General features: G+C 42.3%; 1 protein-coding gene across 7 annotated transcripts in view; it reads left to right on the top strand.

Annotated features, from left to right (window-relative positions):
• The window catches only part of kug (FAT atypical cadherin kugelei), a 310594-nt gene that overhangs the window by 86376 nt on the left and 201437 nt on the right, over positions 1-22781 (top strand). For all 7 annotated transcript variants that reach the window (XM_029316160.2, XM_029316159.2, XM_029316158.2 and 4 more), the window contains exons 2-3: positions 9556-10449; positions 11004-13717. In XM_029316160.2, the coding sequence (XP_029171993.1) occupies positions 9689-10449; positions 11004-13717 (3475 nt within the window). In that variant the 5' untranslated portion in view covers positions 9556-9688. The remainder of the gene's footprint in view (positions 1-9555; positions 10450-11003; positions 13718-22781) is intronic.

Raw genomic sequence — 22781 nt, 5'->3', positions numbered from 1 at the left:
AACAATGGGAGTTTTATCGGAGGGAAAATGACGACGATAAATAACGCCGTAATAATAAAAATCCCTATATATGAGGCTCCCTATAGGGAGTGGAAGAAGGGCGAGCCGCTTCTAGAGCCGAACATCTGATGGCGTGCCATTTTCTACGAACGGAACGAATCGCCGAATACTGTGCACGGACAATGCGCCGCAGGGCAAAGATCGAACTGTCTCATCTGTGATATCGGGGACAATACTAAACGGCCGATCCAATCGGGAAATCAGAAAGGAATCGCGCTGGATGCTCGCGTCATTCGTCCCATGTCAAATTAGATCGGTCGGCTTGTAAAAGTACAAGAGGACACGTATGAGAGGAACGTGAGATGAACCTTTGGCGTGTTTCGTTATCTAGTTGATGGCGGAACTTGCTGGTACGCGATGCGATGAGTCGACAAATTCTGCTCCTCGTCTTCTCCATAATACATGACCGCAGGAACTTTCGTGCACAACGAGTTTTACATTACTCTTGAGTTTCTATTCTATCGCTCAAGTACCCCTATATGTATATTGAAAAATAATAAATAGGAAAATAGGAAAATTTGAGAGGCTATTTCAATTTTTATGTAGAATTTGTGAGGACTTGAATTGACAACAAGAATCAATTTCAGCAACATATACCCAATATTCGGTGTGTACGATAGCTAAATAAATGCATAAATGTAGACTTTGTTTAGCATGTTTGTTTATTGAGTTCAACATTTGTATTGATCGAGTATTGATTAACGAGTTGCGGAAGCAACGTGAAAGAAAAGGGGAACACCGGTAAAAATCATAGATGAAAGCGCAACGACAGCTATTGGTGAAATGTCAGGCGAAAGTGTAATATTGTACAGAATAATAGAATGAGTTTCGAGTGTTAGCACGTTTGTCGTGAATGCATTTGCAACTTGCCACAATAAAAAATGTTTAACGTAAACATTAAACTTTCAAACCGAATTAATCGCGATATATGCATTACAAAAATACATCAAATTATATAAAATAGATATTAAAATTTGAAATGGATAACGCAAGTTATTATGTGGCTTGGAAATATACTAGAAAATAAAATTTAAATATAAAAATATATATATTTTTATGCACGACATTAATATTTCTATGTATCTAAATTAATTACTAAGAATTACTTTTGATTTATTTTTCCAATGATTTTTCAGCACATTAACATTAAATTAATGTATATCACTTTCACGGTAAACCGCGATATTTTTTAAATATATAAATATAACATCTTTGCTTTAATTTCAATAGCCGATACAAGTAGTACATTTTAGTTCCTACCTTTGAATCGTTATTGAGAGTTACTTGGTTTAGATAAACATTGGACGGATGTTTCTCTCGAGTTTATCTTGAGTTACGTTTGTTAGCGGTGTAAGAGTTTTAGTATCACACAAAGGAAATGAAAAAGAAGATTTCTGTCTAATACACGTATACACAGATATATCATGTTGATGCATACTATTGTACTATCATATGTCGTTTCACACACAACGATATCGTATTTTTCTATAGTCGTTTATACTTGAGTGAAGATAAAAATACGCGACCGTATGTTTCACAATCATTCCGGTGCACTTTGATACGATCGAAAGAGTCCTTGGTAAAAACAAGCGTAAGTTATACCTGGGCTCCCTTTGACACGGTCCATTCACTTTTCCATAGTAGCGATTCCTTTTTCTGATGATTATCTGGAACATGTTTTTAGGGATGAAAAATTGGAAAAAACTATATCATATATATAACACTGCACACATACATACGCGTGTATGTATACATATATAGCCTTCCCCGATTTTCTCGAACAAGACTCACCCTCGATTGTCCGGCTTTTCTATGTCTTATATCGAGGATAAGGGAAAGAGCAACGCCCGTAACCTGGACCCTGGAAATAAATCCATTACACGTCGTAGAATCCTGCGGCCTCTCGAATAGGAGTCGGACAAAGGCGGTCGGTTCTGTCCTTTCTGCCCGAGTATCGGACTTTTGATGGTACGCGGGTACCCACGCTCGCCTCGATGGTCTACCTCATTAAGATCACTCCTACACCCTATTAACGCCAATATATGCTCGCAGCCTTTGTTAGTGAACTGGTTTCCGCCGTGCCACTAAATATGGTCGCGCGATCTAAGGACCCGTAATTCCGATTCGTCCACAGAATAATCGTTGCAGCGCGCCCTATCACGGGGAATTATATCCGCCTGAGAGAGAGACGAGAAAGAGAGACTCGTTCTCCGCTAACGCTCGGATTCACCCATTCTATAAGCCTGATGAGTAAAATCACGACGACGATTAATCGCGAAATGAACATATCGATCGTTATGAAGAAGTTAGGATTGGCTTTATCGGTGCGGGAATAGTTGACGAGTTAACAAATCGATTCTGCAGGCGCCGGCAAACCAAAAAGTCGACAAGAGGCGGTATATAACGGGATCCGATGAAGCCGGCGTTGCCTCTCTTCGGGGTGTGTTTGGGATCGCGATCGCGTAGAAGCACATAAATAGCGGGGCCACGCAACGTGACGTGTCGCGCTAGCACGAGAGAGCCATATCTCGCCGGATTGATTTAATCGCCTGCGTCCATTTGTCAAGGTCGACGTCCGAATGCGGGTGGGCCCGTTCGCCATCGCGCGTTGGTCCCGAGCGAGCTCGAGAGCTCGTTCTCCATTTCGATCCTCGTTTGATCGTCAGCGCGATTGTTCGCCATTGCGCTTGTATCCCACTCGGAAAGACGAGACTGGTATATCGCGCGATCCTGTTTGCCAACCAGGTTGCAGAATAAAGCGAAAAAAAAAATCGAAGAGATGACATTAATCCGAATATTTCATCTATATTCGAAATGGATTTAGAATTTTTGTTTTTTTAAATATTTTTTTAGGTCTTTATAATGTTTATCCTCTCGACAGAATCTCACGCACGACTAATAACGAAATCGTGAATATAAGCACGAGAGCATATATAATCACAAACTCTCTTCGTCTTACGCAGATGGGTATTTCAAACGATTGTGAACGAAGTTCCAAGTCCGTCGTTAAGCCGGGCCGGTGTAAAAACGGACAAAGTACAGCGAGCTCGGGAAAAAAATGTACATTGCGATACGCGAGGGAGAAGTAAGAAAATCATGGCCGAGAATCGTATTTGCATTACTGGATTACGGCGTTCGAAGGTGCCCGGCAGTTAGCGCGCCGCTTTTTGTCGTGCTCTCTCTTTCTCCCTCTCTCGGTGTATATGTGTGTGTGTGTGTGTACGTTTTCTCCTTTTTCCTCGCTCGATCTCGCTCGGAGAAATGGTATAGTAATGATCGCGCGCGTTCCCGCACGATCCTCATCGTCTTTGCTTACCTTCGCCTACCTTACCTTCTTTTATCCGGACCTTAAAGCCGCACTGCAACGTTTTGTTGCATTTACATGAGCGCCTCGGCAGCGACGACGACGACGAGAACGAGGACGAAGGTGGCGGCAGCCACGTATCGCCAAAGTGGCTTCGCTAGTTCTTCATTTGTGTACTCAACAAGTCGCCTGCATTACACGATTTGCAGGTGTGCATTCGCGGTACAAGAGCGAGAAGGGACGAGGAATATATATTTTCAGCGCGCGTGACGTATGTATGCTCTGCGTAACTAGATCGCCGTGCAACGAGAAACACGGAAACCCACTTTCCCGGGAAAAAATCTCATACGGACAGATCGGAGTGCATTCTGCATAATTTCTGTCACTGCAGCATACCGTTATATGCTCCATCAGCGATATCCTTCGTGTGTTAACATAACATATATTCCGACTATATCTAAATAATTTTCGCGTTCCTCCTTTTTATGTTTTAACAATTCAGCGATATTACGCTTGAAAGGGAGCATTGATGAGGGTAAAATTAATTAACGAATCTTGTCGACGAGTAAATTAAAAAAAATGATAATCGAATCTACCGGGATTCGTCATAGTAGCGCTTTCTCTCGATGAATCCATATCTTTTTTCTCGAACACTACATCGCAAATATAGTCAGTCGCTGGCGTGTTTATGTGGCGCCAACGTATTACGGTATTCTCTTATCGAAGACACGCGTCTCCTCGTGTTCCGTGCAATTACGTGGCGAAGTACGATGTTATTAGCGTAAGCACAACGCCGCCGGAAGTATTATATCGCGGCTTAGACCGCAGGACAATTTGAGTTCGCCAAGTTGGAGAGACAGAGAGAAAGAGGGAGAATGGAAATAATGCCCGAAGGGCACGTTCATTCCCTTGTTCACCGGTTCCGTCGCGTATTCGACATTGTCAAACTTTGTACATTAGACGACGCCGTACGTCGGAGTGTAACGCGATCCGCCAGACTTTGCGCGCGACGAAGCGCAAGAAATCCCATCTACGTAACGGCACGACGTGCAATAAACGGCTTAGAGAAAGTTCGATCTTTTTAGTAATACTCCATCGCCGGGACCTCCCTCAACCACACGACTCCGTCGGGAAACTTGATCGAGAAAACGCTCTCTTGCGAGCGCGTTACGCCGATACAAAGTGTGTATAAGGCGAGGCGAATCGAGGGAAACGCGATTCTACAAATCGTCGATAAGTGTCGAAGAGACTCATCCGGATAATTCCGCTAGAGAGCGAAACGTCGGTGTCTATTACGAGACGCGGTAATATATATTTCCTTTCAAGATTCTCTACATCTCGAAATATACTCGTAACATCAGGCGAATAACGGTTTCTCCGAGTGGATATATGCTTTTATTGCAATTTTTGTATAATATTGCAATATCGTTGAACGCTAGATAAATATATTTATTCTATCGTGTTTGTATACGAATTATATTCTCAATTGAGGAAACATCAATGTGCCGATGATACGAGTAATACAATATGTTCTCCATATGCCACGATTTCCTGATTTTGTTTTAATTTTTTATCAATAGTCACTTCCCGTTTAAATAAAAGAGAATTTCTCAAAATCTGAAAATATGTACAGTAGAAATGCTTGGAATATTCTGCACGTTAGCTGATCGAGAAACTTTAATATTAATGTGTATTTTATTATACTCTTGAGCAGATATCTCGAACAGGGCGTGTTGGCATATGGCTCGTTTTTTCTCAGAGATAAGAAAAGATTCTATAAAAACTCTGGCGTGCTTTTAAGAGGCAAAACATCTGTAAGAAATAAAAAATTGGCATAGAAATACAAAGTATTTCGATAACGCGAATTAGCCGAATACATAAATTGTTGATCTAAAGTCTAAAGTATTCTAAAGCAATGGATAATAATGACTATGCTATTTTTTAATTTGATTAAAAAAATAAAATTATAATTTTTGGATAAAAGTCTCTCGAAATATTCTGGATGATAATCAAAATAAATTTGTTCAGCTCACTCATTCTCCGTCATAAAAATTAATTTTCTCTGAAAGAACTAAAATGATAAGATTAATAATAAGACTCTGATACATAATGATATCTCTAGTAATAAGATTTATAAAAAGTTTATATCGAGAAAATATTTCGGGGAAAGTAAACAGTTTGCTTTCAGATTAAAAGCTACCGGAAATGTTGCAAGTTTTCAAGTATCATTACAGCAAACAGGCGCGTTCCTTTGCTGTATCAAAGAGATAAAAGCCAAACGGCACAAATTCAGAACGATTACGTTTACGCGCAAACATACGGTGGAGAACAGTAGATATTAATCCGATTTGTCTCTTCGTTTCTATGTTTTTTTCTCGTTAAAGGACTCGAGAATACAGGCAGCTATACATCGCCGCATACGTTTGGGAATAACAATACTGTCGAATATATTTTTGACGTCGTTGCGCAAGCAAACGAACAGTGCCTTTTTTAAGCTTGATCGAGATGAGGCTAGCGAGATGTGTGTTTGTTCCGTAAACCGACTGAAATTCGTAACACACAACGACGACGGATATGACACATACTAGATTCGAGCTGGAAAAAAAAATTAATTCCATCGTCCCCATCGTATTGACCTCTTTCGCGCGCACTTCGTGACCCGTTTGCCCTTCAAAAACGGACGATCGCACATGCATTGACATATACGCAGTTGGCATATGTTGTTTCAGCTCGTCGTTCGCATAGCCGCGCGATTCCTGCATTTTTTCCTCGATAGTGTGCTGAAAAACGAACGTACGCACGTTCGTACGTATGAAAAAATATCGCGGGAATATTCTCGAGCGATTCACCGTGCGCGATTTTTTTCCCCGTTCGCTATATATCTAGGTCCCTCGATCGTTTTTAAATTCCCGGCCTTCGCCATCCTTCTTGCGGATCCCACCTCCAGTTTTCTGCACGCGGCATCGCAATTCACGCTCGATTTAACTGGCAAAACGAGTTTCTATACGCGAGCATTGTCGCGATCGCCGAACGATATAAGACCCGCCTTCGGGGCTTGAAAAATCATTCACCCATTCGTTTTCTTAGCTCTTCGTGAAGAGCTCAAAGCTGTCTAAATCTCATCGGGAAGGAAAAGAAAGAGAGGGAAGAGGTAAAAAAGGAGCACGTAATTTCGCTCGAATGTTTTTACGCTGCTGTCAAAGGCTCCGCGCTACGGTTCGTTGTTTCTACAATTCAACGCCACCGGCTTGGTTCCTTTGAAAGAGAGGAAGCCAACGGAGGTCTTTCGGGAAACCGTCGAGTACAATCTTAGATGTCCGTCGTCTCGTTCTCGATATCCGCATAATTCTACTTTGTCACTATAGTCATGCTTTAGCTAGCTAGCCAGACGAACGTTTCTCTCTTTCTCGTGAGTGACGCCGAACTTTGAAGAAGAAATCGCGAAAGAAATTGGACTCCAACGTCCCGATCTATTTTCTATTCGTCTGTTCGTTGATCCTCCCGCGGAGTGAATTTAAGCGGATGCGAAAGAAACGTGATTTTATTTACGTATGCATGCGGAGTCGCGTAGAGTCTTTCTGTATATCCAGCGTCGTATGCAAATACATTTGGGAAGATTGCAACGGGATTTTCCTCTGGACTTGACCGTATGATGCAGCAGTATAAATTCGAGGAAAATGTATTCCGCGGTCGACGTGCTTGCTGAAGAGCATATTTGATACAGGGACAAACATTGTCGCGTTAATGTGAAAATATACCGTCGAAAATGTTGATTAACATTTTCAGTGTTGTCCCGTGTTTGCAGTTAATATTACTGACTTTGTGAAATTTAATTAATATTTATAATTCAAAAATATTATAAAACTATTTTTTAAGTTATTTTGTCAAAAATATTTCTTAAGATACGCGCGTTTTTCTGATTCTCGTAGCACATCTTTCCCTTCTTGAAACTTTCTGCATTGTTGGAAATATTAGCTAAGCTCTGCGATAATAAACGATAGATTATTCCGGAATTTTCGGTCCGCCTGCAAAAGGGAAACGAGACATCTCATTAACGTGGTGCCGAGATTGGAAATACGAGGAGATGTCAACCGGTCGGCAGCGCATTCAAGGTTGGATTGCATTCAAGGCTGCGCGAACGCGGTAGCGACATAACGCGAATGTTCAGAAGGCGCCAACTTGGCGCGGACTCGCTCTCGCTTGCTCGTCTCGTCTCGTTTTTTTGTTCACTTACACTTACCTGTGCATGCGCGCGCGCGCGAGCGTTCTCCAGATACATTATCGTGGAAAGTTGCAGCGTAGCACGCGGGAATTGCGGAAGGAGGAGAAAAACGCGCCGTAGTTTAAAGTGCTTTTTATTACGCCGATTACGAATCAGCGACTGTGTAATTGACGTCGAGTACGCGTGAAGGTTTCGCGTGAGCGAGCAATTCACCGAGACGCGTAAAAAAGCTGGGTGTCCCATGTTTTAGACGCTTTAAAGCCCCAATCTCTTTCTTCGATTTGTTATTAAAGATCGCCACCTTTAATAATCACGATCACGACGTCGCTTTACAAATACGAGCGTGCGGAAAATAATCTCGTCTCCAACAATTTTGCCAGTCACGAGGAACGAGGCGATCTCAGGCTCCCGTTTTATCTTCGGGAGATAATTATGCGATTGTTAAAGCGCGATTCTTATTTGTTCTTATTCCGATTATTATCGTTTTTCTCATTTTCGAAACTTGATGGCGATGGATAATTTGAAATTAACAAGTCATGTACAGCGTCAGCGAACATCTGGAAACGCTTTTAATAACGGACAGCCAGCCGTGTTATTTATTCAGACACGCTTTTATTGACGTAATGGTATCGTTCCTATTGCAAGGGTGGATATCGTATCGATATCGAGCTGTCAAATGCGCCGCGAGATATATCGACTCTGCAAACGCGGCCGGAGGCATTGCTGGTCAAGATTAGAGAGAATTCGAGTGGAGGACACTAGGAAGATAGGCAAAATCCTGGCACCCATATCGTATTTCGCCTACATCCTGACACGAGCCGCTCTGATATCGGAACTTTGGTTCTGAAACTGTCAGGCGGGGAAATGATAGTTGCGCTGGCTAAATTCGTGAGAAATCGTTGATGCATCCGAGGCTTGGTATACTTTTGAAAAAATAATATTTTTCCTATTTTAAAATCATTTTTTATTTACTTTTCATCACCCCTCTGTTAAAGATAAATAAAATTTTATAAATAAAAATTAAATATGAAACCGTATATTATTTTATCTAAATATATATTATTATACATAAATATTTTTTGTAAATTATAAAATATATTATAAAATGATATGTATTACAAATAAAACAAATAAAATAAATAAAGTAAATAAAATAAATAAAATTTATAAATATCTTGTATAAATCAAATATATATAAAATTTATCAATTTATATTATAAATTCATTAGTTATATTTTGTATATTGTTAACAGAGCCATTTGGATATTTGTTAAATATCACAATTTTTTCTATTTTTATATCACATCTAGAAGAGTATAGTTCTTTTCGAGAATACATATAGAAGCAAAATATAGCTTATCTTTAAAGAATAATCTTTAACCAGAATTTCTTTTACCTGAATTTCAAAAAGAGAACTCGATCGATCGCGCGCTGTAATGTTAACAGAATTTTAATTCGGATTTTGATATGTGAATATTTTACAGCACTCTTCCATCACAATCACGTTTCACCGAAGCGACATAACGACACATAATTGCATTTGATTGCCTCTTTTACGTCCAGCGAAATTCCGCGAAATGGACGATTGAGTCCATTTGAAGTTAAGTGTCTCATCAATAAATAATTCGAGAGCATACGGCATTCGTTTCCTGCACATTCTGCAACTTACTTTCTCACTCCTCCAATGATTTATTTGCTGTCTCGTGCATATACTTATTCATCGATCAATAATGCACAACGTCTCTCCGCGTCCTTTCTCTTTCCTCCCTTCGCTCGTTCCAACGAAACTTCCTCCGCTAAACCGTCTAGTCTTCGCGCTCGATCGGGTGGAAGCCGGTAGCTGTCATCGGAGATAATCTTGGATCTTGCCGTTCGACCGTACCCCACGTACTAAACTACCGCGGGCTTTTCTCCCTCCTTTGGCTTAACTTGTCGCTTCGTCTAACTTCGGCACTGTTTACTGTTTCAGGTGACCGCCGCCGATACGCGAAACGGGACCGGAAGTCTGGTGTCTCTCGCAGTGGCCTCGTTCTGCCGAACGGGGGGCAAATCGGGCGGAAGTGTTTGTCGACCAGAACCGACGATGAGCTAGCGACACCATCATGCGTAAGATAAAGCAGCGCGTGTTGCACGCCTGGCCATGGTTGTGGCTGTGGTTGTTCGCGGCCACGGCCGGCTCTCCGTCTTCCGTGCCGACGACTTTTTTGCCGTCACGCGGAGGAGTCGGGGACGGCTCGATCAAGTCATCGATTGTCGCGACGACTCCGCCGTTCGAGGATGACGCGAGTGTCGTTTCGAAGTCCGAGTTTCGTTTCACTCAACCCCTGTACAACGTCTCCATTCCGGAGAATTCCATCGGTAAGACGTATGTCCTGCCCAGCGAGAGGATGGGCATAAAGCTCGCGTCCGCCGACAGCGACGTCGACATTAAGTTTCGTATAGTGAGCGGTGATCGCGACAAGTTCTTTAAAGCGGAGGAGCGCACCGTCGGCGATTTTTGCTTTCTCCTCATTCGGACTCGAACTAGTAACGTCGACGTGCTGAACCGCGAGCGCAAGGACCGATACGTCCTCGAGGTGCGCGCCACCTTGAACGGACACGACGGTAAGAGCGGAACGATCGCGGACGCGACGGTGGTGGTGACGATCCTCGACACGAACGATCTCAATCCGCTCTTCTATCCGATCGAGTACGAGACCACCGTGACGGAGGACACGCCTTTGCATCGCAGTATACTCAGGGTAATCGCCGAGGACGCCGATCTCGGCAGAAACGGCGAGATTTATTATAGCTTCGCCGAGGAGACCGATCAGTTTGCCGTTCATCCGGTCAGTGGCGTAATAACGCTCACGAGACCACTCAGGTTAGTATTACGACGTATTTTCTCCTTATCTCGGATTTATAGAAAGTCACGCGTATTCATGAATAGAGCAATGAGAAAAAAAAATACGTGATCGAACTGTTCAAATAGTTTGAAACAGAAACTCGAGTTTCAAATTTATATAATTTGGACGAACCAAATTGTTTGATCGGCTTGCATTGTCACATATCTCAAGAAAAATTTAAACAGAATGAATAATTCGCAAATAAAAATAATTAACTTTTTTATTTGTTTTTTATAATGCATCAGTAATTCTTTTTTGCCATTTTATCTAAACTTATGTTCGCATTAAGTCTTTAAAAATACGATATGTTCGAATTTTAATTGTTATTGATATAATTGTTATGTATATATTATACTTGAATTATTTTTTTCTATATATATTATTATACCTCGCAATTGTAATTTTTCATGTTTATGTACTTCAACAAAGCTTACTTAGAATACTAAAACAAAATTTGTATTTTGCTCTCTATAAATCGTCTATAGAATATGATACGTACGAAACGTGAGCAAACGTCTTTTTTTTTGATTAGGTACGCGGAACGCGCCATACACGAGCTAGTAGTCGTAGCGAAGGATCGCGGCACTCTATTTCGCAGCGTCGGCACCAGCCGCGCGAGCACCGCGAGGGTCACGATCAGGGTGCGACAGGTGAATCTGTACGCGCCCGAGATCTACGTTCATCAGCTGCCCGACATCGTGGAGAACTCGAACGCCGACATTTACGCGATCGTGCGGGTTATCGATCGCGACGAGGGTGTGCACGGGCAAATCGCGAGTCTCGAGATCGTGGGCGGAGACCCGGCCGGTCACTTCAGGGTGCGCCCGGTCGGCGTGCCTCGTTCCGGCGAGTACAATATCGAGGTGCTTCACCTGCTCGATCGCGAAACCGCGCTCCAAGGTTATAATCTCACTCTGCGCGCGATGGACCGCGGGGTCCCGCAGAGATATAGCTACAAATTCGTACCGGTGCATCTGACCGACGTGAACGATAACGCGCCGGTGTTCAGCCGCGAGATTTACGAGGTCAAGGTCCCGGAAACGGCGCCCGTCAACACGCCGGTGATCAGACTGAAGGTCACAGACGCGGACGAGGGTAGAAACGCGTTGGTCTATCTCGAGATAGTGGGCGGCAACGAGGGTGGCGAGTTTTACGTGAACGCCGAGACCGGTATGCTGTACACCGCCGTCGAGCTGGATGCGGAGAAGAAGGCCTTTTACACGCTCACGGTATCGGCGATCGATCAGGGTAACGCGGGCACCAGAAAGCAATCCTCGGCCAAGGTGAAGATCAATGTGGTCGATACCAACGACAATGATCCGATCTTCGATCAGCCGGAAATGGAGGTGTGGGTGGACGAGAACGAACCTGCCGGCACGTCCGTCGTACGAGTGACAGCGAAAGATCGCGATTCCGGGGAGAACGCCTACATATCTTACAGTATCGACAACTTGAAGATGGTGCCGTTCGAGATCGATCATTTTTCCGGTATCGTCAAGACGAAACAGGTGCTCGATTACGAGACCATGAAACGGGAGTATCTGCTACATGTGCGAGCGAGCGATTGGGGTCTGCCTTATCGGCGACAGGCGGAGATGCAACTGCGGGTGAAGCTGCGCGACGTGAACGACAATCGACCGCAATTCGAGAGGATCGACTGTATCGGTCACGTGCCGCGATACGTGACAATCGGCTCCGAGATTATCACCGTGTCCGCGATCGACTTCGACGCCGGGAACATCGTCAGTTATCGGATAGTCTCCGGTAATGCGGATGGTTGCTTCGCTCTCGACTCCGCCAGCGGCGTCTTGTCGGTCGCCTGCGATCTGTCGGACATCAAGGCCACCGAGAGGATCATCAACGTTACCGCCACCGACGGCACGCATTTCGCCGACGTCAATCCCGTGCACATGCATCTCGTGAACGCCAAACGGAATCTCGGCTCGCAAGCGAGGATTCTCACGGACGAGACCGGCGCTTTCGAGTGCCACGACACCGGCGTCGCTCGTAGACTGACGGACGCGATCGCTTCCGCGGAGAGGAACAACATGCCGTCGCGGAACGACGAGTACACCCTGATACCGAGTCGTTACGGCGAGAACGTGCACGCGCCCGAGTTCATTGATTTCCCGAGCGAGATACGGGTCAACGAGTCGCTCAAGCTCGGCACGACTCTCGTGCGAATACGCGCCCGCGATCGCGACCTTGATTACAACGGCAAACTCGTCTTCGTCATCTCCAGCGGGGACCGCGATTCCGTCTTCGGCATCGATCCGGACACCGGTGACCTCAACACGATCGGTTATCTGGATCGCGAACGAGAGAGCGAGTATTATCTGAATATAAGCGTGTTCGATCTCGGCAAGCCGCAAAAGTCTGCCTCGAAGATGCTGCCGGTAATCATCCTCGATGTCAACGACAACGCGCCCAGGTTCGAGAAGTCCCTGGCGAGCTTCAGGATCTCCGAGACCGCGCTAAATGGCACGAACGTGTGGCGCGCCAACGCCACCGATGCCGATCTCGGCGATAACGCGCGTGTCACCTATTCCCTCGTGACGGAGACCAATGACTTTCGCGTGGATCCCGTGACGGGTATACTGAGCGTCTTCGGGAAGCTCGACAGGGAACGGCAAGAGATATACGAGCTGAGGATTCGCGCGCGCGATAACGGCGGCAAGGATTCTAATAACCCGTCTCTGTACTCGGACGCGTTGGTCAGGGTGACGGTCGACGATGTCAACGATAACGCGCCCACCTTCGCTCTGTCGACTTACAACGTCAAGATTCGCGAGGACGTGCCGGTGTGGACCGTCGTAGCCGTCGTGGACGCCACCGATCCCGACGAAGGCGCGGGCGGCGACGTGGAGTACTTTTTATCGGACGCTATGGAAAGCGAGGGCTTCTTCAAGGTCGACAAGATTTCCGGAACGGTGAGAACAACTCAGAGCTTGGACTTTGAAGAGCGTCAGGCGCACACGCTGACGATAGTCGCGCGCGATCGCGGTGAACCGTCCTTGTCCTCCGAGACGTTGCTCGTGATCGAAGTGATTGACGTGAACGAGAACCTTTATCCGCCGGTCTTCGACGACTTTGTCGTGTCCGCGAGTGTCTTCGAGAACCAACCAGTCGGCACCCTCGTCACCACGGTTCGAGCGAAGGATGCGGATCCACCAGGCGGAGATTCCAAGATTGGCTACAGCATCCGAGGAGGCGACGGCGTCGGCATCTTCTCCATCGACGAGGAAGGTGAGTGAAATTCATTGATATTTCTTATTTAAGAGATGGAGTTTTTAAATATGGTTATAAGAGCTAACGCGATTTGGTAAAAGTTTATTCTGTTAACTGTAGAGTTACGATTAACGAAATTTTTTGCGTTACAAAAAAAGCGGAGAATCTGAAACATTTGGAAAACTAAATGGACAAAATTGAAATGAAAACTGAAAAACTCGAACAATTCGTAACTTTCCGAAACACACCCTATTGAATTTTAATCGATATTGGCTGCGCGCATTTTTTGGCAATAATTTTTACGCTTGACGTAATTCGCCATGTTCATATTGAATTCAAGAATTTTCAATCAAATATCGCAAGATGCGCGCTTCCTTTGAAGATGGGAACGAAGAGAGTATCAGAGTCTCACCGAGATTTTTCAATATCCCATTCAATAACCAGCGAATGCAATGTTGAATGATGAGTTAAACATATTCGGCTTCGTAATACTAATTTCGATTTATTCGTTACAATAACTGCACATAGTAAACAAATTTATAAATATCGTCGCGTCTTATGGATGTCTCTGAAAAAGTATGTACTCTTTACATATTCATAAATTACAATGTTTCTAGGAGATAAATAGAAAACGGCATATGTAGTAATATTTGATACATGTCGCACATAACTCAAATATGACATGAAAGCGGATATATGTATAGGGATTATTTTACAGGACATAATATATAAAGTGTAGTTTTAATTTCTGTCGTTTCACGGATTTTTAAACTTTTAAATAATTTTTAGATTGACATTTTCATTGATATATACTTTATACATATATGTACACATTTATATATTTATATACACATTTATATATTTATATGCATTGAAGTAACTTGTTAAATAAATGCACCACGTTCGTTCTTTCACGAAAAGAAAACTCACACATTTACTCATGCGGAAACACTCGCTTAGTGTACGTGCACACGTAAAGTGCGCCCATTTTCTTTTTTTTTTTTTTGTTCTTGTTTTCTTTTCAAGTACTTCTGCCGGGTCCTTCGGGCACACAAAAGGGCGTGCAACGTGCGCCGCGTTGTGCCCTTTCTGCATCGGACATGGCCCGCGTTTGGACGCGCCGTGGCACCGATCCAAAGCGAAGCTGCAGCGTCGCGGCCCATTAAATTTCGATGCAGCGAGTCTAATTGAATTACGGTGCCGCAGGACCACCACCCTTTCTCCCCCTCCCTCATTCTTTTTTCGAGTGCGCGAGGCGCATTAAATTTCTCCAGCAGTCTCCTTTCACCGCGGAAATCGTCTCTCGAGAAATCGCACGTCATTCCGCTTAATGGCTAATTCCTGTGTACCGGTGCCACATCGGTCACGGCGAGCGGTCATAATGCACCGATGATCGTTTCTTGATGAATGCAACGGACGAGAACGAAGGTTCTCGCGGACGAAATAGGTTTCCAGCTAATTTTCACCACACTCGCGAGAATGTTATCGCGTGACATTTTGACACTCGCGTCATAAACGCCATCAATATATATCCGTTATTGAGAACTTAGAATTGTTTAACACTACATGCGTGAAATTTATTCATTGATTGGTCAGAATTATTTTTTACAATATTCTCTCTCTCTCTCTCTCTCTTTTTATCATCTATGATCAGTATTCGTAGCACGATGCAATTACTCTCACAGTACCGATTGTGATGGTCGTCGGCTCGGTTTTTACAGCCGCGAATTTCGCACGATAGAACGTATCGGTACACGTTAAAAAATATATGTTTTATATAGCGCTCATCGCCGTTGCTTCAGTCACGTTTGACGAATTTTCAACGTTCGGCGAAACGTCGAATACGGGTTATATGCGTTGCACGTGGTCGTAAATAGTTTTGTATGCATGCTATATATGCGTATCCGTATATGCATTCATAAATTTGATAAGCGTACTGATATCTAGGTTATTCTTTTACTTTTAGTGAATCATCAATAATCAATTTTTTGAAGAAATTTCGAGTTTATCTTGACAGAAATTAAAAGATTGCAACTTGTTGCATCTTTTCTTCGAAATTTTTTTTAGAACGATAAAGAAACATTAATTATCTCTTTAAAAAAATAGAAATATTCTTCTCGAGTTAAAAATAATATTTTTTGTTTCTAATGGAGAGATATTTCGCCTTGTACGCGTTTTTATTGCTTTTTGTCCAATGAATCCTTTATCATTAGCGATTGGAGTGAAACTCGAACACCCCATGTACTCACGCGCTCCCATTGTACACTTTTGCCTTCGCCGTATATGTGTGTCGTGCGGTAGTATATTGATCTCCCGTGGAGCAAAAATAATACATTGTCAGTGGTATGCATATTCAACTGGCGTAAATATTCATAAGTCGCCGGTGTATTGCCTCGGTGTCAGAAGCACGAAACGGTAACGTCGCCGGTGCCGATGGGAGTTGTGGTGCGATGATAATGGCAGCGATGGTGGTGGGGGGTTGATGGTGGTGTGCCCCAGTAATGGTGGCGATAGCTGTGACGGCGCCCGTTTAAGTCGCGAATAATTTCCCGACGGATACTTAGGATCTATAGCGGGCACGTGAGATCGTTTACGCCTTCAAGTCAACGTTGCTCCCACCAAGAAGCCATTATTGTTGCTTGTCTCGTTCATTTGTCGAAGATCTATCGCATTTCGAAAGAAATCTCGCGGAATTTTAGCTTGCGGTTATTATTTACACAGTTAGTCTTGATCTCCACGATGACGAGATGTTTTACGGGAAAATGTATCTGGTCCTCGCATTCTCCGACGAGACAATATATTTCCCATCGACGCAATTTCCGGTAAGCGAAACGACGCGCAGCTTGACGCGTTCCGACTAAACGCGATTAAGCTCCGATCGTTGTAGAAAAGTGACATACCTAGTTTGCGGAACACCCGACGAACGAGCCGGGTCGACGCATTTTCCGGTAAGCGAGCTAACGCGTTATTCCGGTCGACTCTGTCCACTTTGGTGGCCTGCGGCGGCGGACGTTAGTCCATTAATAAAGCTTTATATATCAACGAGCGTTCCGAAAGCTCTCTTGATCGTGCGCGAAACGAAGGAAAGCTCGCGATGACTCGCGTAGTTTAAAGCGGATGGTTCGGTATCCGGATATTCGGAAGCGGCTGATTTTTCTTACTCTCTTTACCTCTCCCTCTCTCTCTCTCTCTTTTCTCTCTCCATTTCTCTTTCTCTTTGCATTATCTTGAGTAGAGTTCCATTCGACATTTCATTTCCTTTTACATCAGCAGGTGAATAAGCATTGGAATGTGCTTAATTGCAAGAATTCAGAGAATTTGCGCGAGAATGGATAGAATCGTGTGCTACGCATCTCGCGTGATGCGAGAGACGTGTCGCTTGTAAAACTGTTATACCGTTAAATAATCTCGTATTTCCTTTGATATCTTACGCTAACTCGTCTTTCAATTGGAAAAGTTAAATGTTAATTTCAGTATTATATTTTTTTTTACAAAAGCGAGAAAATTCTACTTGCAAAATATATGAATTGGATCAATCAGTTGCTTGTTGATAGAATACCTTTACTTATTATGATATCAGAATTAAAGATGTAATGATTTTACCATAAAATCAAACTGTTGCGATTGTTGGATAGTTTTCGGCCGAGTATTTGACAACATCCGCGACTGCGGTCTTCAATTTCCAACAAATATTTAACATTTATTTCCCTCAAATCGTGTCATATTAGCAAATAATGCCGACTAAATTAGACGTGCCGAGCACTTTAAAACCCATCCTCTTCAATTGCTTTTGTCGACGAATCATTGTGCCTGTATTCGTTTCATAAACCATCCCGCGATATTCATTCATCCGGAGTGCCTTCCATATTATCAAGCAGCTCTAGCTGAGTGTCTAGTCGAGTACTAGAGGAGCAGCTTCGCGCTCTCTGTTACTCCGTATTTTCCGTAGTTTCTCTTCTTTAATGCAAAACGGCGCGAACTGAATAATCACGTCGCAGCGGCGGTGCTAAAGTCAACTTCGCCGACCGTACTTCGCTTTCCACGTACTTTTGATGAAAAACAGTCGCCATCATCGACCGCGCAGCCATTAGACGATCGAAACGCACTCGATATTCCTCAGGCTTACTCTTTTCGCGGAAGATTTATATATATATATATATATATATATATATATATATATGTATATATATATAAGAATGAATGTTTATATTTTTACACGTTATATATATATATATATATATATATATATATACGTATAAAAATATAAACATTCTGCCTGGCCATACGATATGTTTGCCGAGCATGGTTGCAGATATTGGCCGATACTGTAAGTTGATTGAAAAATTGTTGACGTAAAATTACGATTCGATTATAACTAGCACCTTGTTTGTTGGGCTTACGCGATTTATCGCGGCTACCGTGGGCGGATAATGGTTATGAACCTCTGCTTAAATATTGTGCCAGAATTAACAAGGGTGTGTCATGCTCTAACGAACCGGCGAAAAGCAAGCGAGCGCAACCAGAACGCGCAAACGGTTACTCTATATATCTAATAATATGTACGCCCACAGCAATAAAGCGTTTGCACCGTCCACAGCAATTACGCGGCTGTTTACACAGAAATACTCTTACTGGTTAACAAACCGTGGTGCAGTGATATTTTCCTAAATGTACGAGGACTGGTATTTTTGCGGCGACATTGCATTTAAAATAACGGCGTACAAGAAAATATTGCGGCAGAGAGCACGCGTACCCTACATTCGTATATGCTTTGCATGTTGTTTGTCCTACAATTTGTTTTTTATAATAAAATACAGGTCCTTCTACTATGCGTACACAAAATTACATTTATTCTGTTCATTACATCCTTACAATGGTCATCATGTTGCTTAAATTTTTGATATTTATAAGTCTGAATGATTACAGGAAAAGGAAGAAAGGAAGAAATACTATATTTGTACACGTATAAATATGCGAGATAAACTGTGGGAGAATAGGGTCAATCGTTTCAACGATCGGGAGTACCGTGTCGTGAACTAAACGCAAACATTATCGTCGAGGAAGTCAAGAGGCGAGAGGCAACGTGTTCGAAACTTAAAAGTGTGCTTTTATCCAAGTCCATAAACTCAATTATTTATAGAGAGCGAAGGAACATCTTGCTCTGCTGTATGGCCGAGAGAAATCGAGAGGAAAATACTTCGACCACATCGACGCTCAATTCTACTCCATGGAATACGTGTTCCGATGAACAGACCGCATGCGATAATGTCTCGTAATGATACGTGAAGTTGATTATTTATCTGCTGTTTTCATTCCAGTTTACACACCGTACTTAAACGCGATTTCAAAAAAGTAACTTGTAGATATCTTAAAGTCACAGAAATTTTTATTTCTTAATTTCAACTGCGACATCTGTAATTTATCTGTGAAAAGGTATAATTCACCATCGTTTCGAACATGATTTGAATGAAATGTTTTTTCATATCTGCTTCCAATGTGGGATCAATCACATTGAATCCACATTCAGAGTTCTCTAATTAAAGATATTAATTTGCTCCTACCTTTGAAAATCGATAAAACCATCTTACAGGTGACTTGCTCTCTCGGCTGCGAATGGCAATCGCGTCGTCAAAATTACAGATCGACATCGAGAAAATTTATTTACGGAGCGGTAAATGACGTTTGAGTAATGAAACGCGTTCGATTATAAATCACGTAATGCAGCCAACAAGATTCCAACGTGGCATTGTAATGTAATGTCGTAAAACACGTTTTCGATGGATCGTGGCGTCACGCCCGTAACGCTCTATTCACGCGTGTTGTGCGTACAAACTCACGTCGTGAATGCCTAATGTCCCGCCATGTCGAACGGTTACGCATTGTGCGTGCGACTATTATTTCTCCGCATCTTCGCAGGAGACGAGGGATCTTCGTAAGTATTGCGCTCGTTGAAAATCGCCCGTCGTACTCCCGCGATCGTATTTCGAAATATTCTTTCAATATTATAAAATTCTAATTTAAACGAAAAACAAAAGATTATTACTTTCATTATATCTTTATTATATAAGATGACAAAGTTTCCCACATTGATTAATGTTTTCCGCATTTAATATTGAGATAGAAAACCTTTGGAATTAATTTTCCTATATATTATGTGCATATCGGCTTCATTTACAAACTAATTTATTACATTATTTGTAAACAATTAAAATTTAATAGAAATTTCAATTTTTTGTATTAAGTTTTATTAACAACGTGCTCTAGTTATATTAAAAGATTAATTAATTCGTAAATATATTTAGTAAAGATAAAAGTTCTTTCTGAAATGATTTCTTAGTGTCTATACATATATAACAAATAGGAACACGAAACAGATGCAAATTTGATCAGAATAATTCGCGCAAGATCAATATTTCTGCTCACAAAATATATCTATATCACACAATCATCTCTTTTCATATCAGTCTTATACGAGCGAAAGTATTGATCATGCGAGAATTGTTCTGATCAAGTTTGCATCTGCTTCTTTTCGCTCTCTTGAAAGTAACTTCAAAGATTTTCGCGATAGCGAAATACGTAACTAGAATCGACTCGCTTCTTGAATTCATTTTTATCTAGCTAAGGCGTAATGGTAGCAGTCGAGTGCGTTCTGTTGCAGACGTCACTAACGATCTCGTTGAAAGCACGTAAAGGCAGCATAAAAAAAAGAGGGAAAAACAAAGAGCACAAGAGCGTTTCGGGAAATAAAAGCTACGGGAATGGCAGAATGCAGCGGTAATTATGCGCTCGTTGTGCACGTAGCGTAAAGTTCGAGACAGTCGTTCTGTGAAAGCACGTAAGTGGAAAAAGATGGCGATCGTAGCCATGGATATATAGCTTATTACGATACACATTCATTGTCTCTTTATAATCTCTATTCTGTGGCTGTCAGATAAGTCACGGGGATTTGCACAATCAAACAAGAATAAAACGTTGCGTTAAATAATTAAAGTAGTTACTAAATCCGACGCAAGGATATTGCAGCGTTTTAATTAATGTGATGCTAGATATTCTCTCAAAGATTGCTTTACATTCGGCGCATTAAAAATTATCCTGGGATATATTTATTATGCTTTTTACTGTGTACTTTTTCTCATCTATTTTGCATGGCAAAGTCTTTTGTGCGAGAATTTGATAAATTTTTTAACAAAATTTGTCAATAAGTTTCGGAAATAATGATGCTCCTTATTCATCTCGGTAGATGCGGATTTTATGATCGATTAAATATTGTATCGAAGACAAATCGTTGGTAAACAGGAAGCAAAACGAAATGTTTGAGTCGAGGGAAAAAGAGGTATCGGGTGAAGGCTGGAATAGATGGATAGAGAATATAGGGGAAAGGAAGGAAGAAAGTTCAGAATGGATCGCGTCGTTTCTAGAGATTGCAATACATATATGTCGTCTTTCATGTGACATCACTTCCGACGCCTACAGGCCTCTTTTAAAATCGATCCGTTGTTTTTCGCGTATCGTTTCTTCTAGAAAAAAGAAATACGTATTATACTTTGTGCGGAAACCCACATATTAGTTTTGCTTATATACGATGTATGTGTATATATGCATGTAGAGACGACAATCTACTTACTAGCTTTGAGAATTAGTTCCGTCTGAAAGCACAAAGTGCTATTGACAAAATGAAAAGAGTACTGATTGTCGATATACACAAATTCGTAACTGCTCATTCCATTTTGCAAACAGAAATCTTACTTCGTCGAGAAAGCTTTTACGCTTAAATAATTGTATCAGTTTTGTCACTCCAAACTGCAAATAAATTAATATAAATAGGAAAAGAGAAACTTTAGATACATCAGTAGGTATGAAGAAGCTAGAAATTTCTCTGGGTAACTGTGGTAACCGCGATTCGCTGGAAATCGCATTGAGCTAGTGCACGACTGTCGCGGAAATGTTTCAACGAGTTTCTCTCTTAGCGGACTCAAAAAGTCGCCCATTCCGTCGTATCGCAATCCCTTTTTTTCCCTTCTTTACTTTTCTCCGTTCGTCTTCTTTCGGCCCGCTTTCTCTCTCTCTCTCTCTCTCTCTCTCTCTCTCTCTCTCTCTCTCTCTCTCTCTCTCTCTCTCATTTTCTTTCTCGGTAGTTATCATTTTTTTCGCCGGATACTACTACGGCCAACTTTTTCAGAGGTCTGGAAACTCCTTCCGGCGAACCGGGACTCCGAAGAAATTCCCTCCGCTTCCGCGAGACGTTTCTAATGTTCTTGAGTCTGTCAAGCGTGAATTAAATATGGGAATATCGAACGCCGGTAGGCGAGCGCGCCGTTCAGATTTCGTGGTAGGTACGTATGGATTTCCCGTAAGAGAATCGCCCTGCTTGTATTACGTATCACGCGATCCTTGAAAAGGGACGCACGTGAAGGAGAACCTGCACCGGATACCGGTCCGGCTCTCTGGTTCTATCCCCTGCGCTTTTCCCTTCGTTGCTTATCACCTCGGCTCGATACCCGCCGAACCGTGGAAAAATCTTCCTGTCCGAATCGGAGCCATCAATTTTTACTTCGCGTAGCCGTACGTCCTGATACTGACAGCTCGAATGGATTTATATGAAACAAAGTTTCGCAATTTTTATATCCGACACGTTCGCGTTGGATATAGAGTTTTTCCCCAGCGTTGTTACCCTCTTTCGAACCTCGTTTGAATATTGTAATCCGCAATTTATCTGTCGTGAACGATTTCTTAATCTAACACGAGTCAATTGTGTCCAACAATCTCGCTTTAGATTAATAATTTATGACAAAATTCAAGATGGAATGTTTCTATTTATAATTTGAACGTGTGCTGCATATTTTAATATACATGTATATTCATGCTAATATCATATGATACATTATAAATAGAAATCTGTCTCGAATTTTGTAGAATTATAAATCGTCTCAAAGTACTTTATATAACAATGTCGTTATATGCTATAAAATTCGCTGCTCGCTTTTGTTGTTTATACGCAATGAGTTTATACAGTCTTGTTTATCGGTTTTAATTGTGTACAACTGTATTTAAGCAAGTAGGTAACGGAGAACCTTTGTATTAT

Source organism: Nylanderia fulva, unplaced genomic scaffold (genome assembly GCF_048542155.1).
Source record: "Nylanderia fulva isolate GAGA-0341 unplaced genomic scaffold, ASM4854215v1 Scaffold7, whole genome shotgun sequence".
Lineage (NCBI taxonomy): Eukaryota > Metazoa > Arthropoda > Insecta > Hymenoptera > Formicidae > Nylanderia > Nylanderia fulva.
The sequence above is the reverse complement of the archived record's forward strand: the minus strand, read 5'-3'. Positions and strand labels throughout refer to the sequence as shown.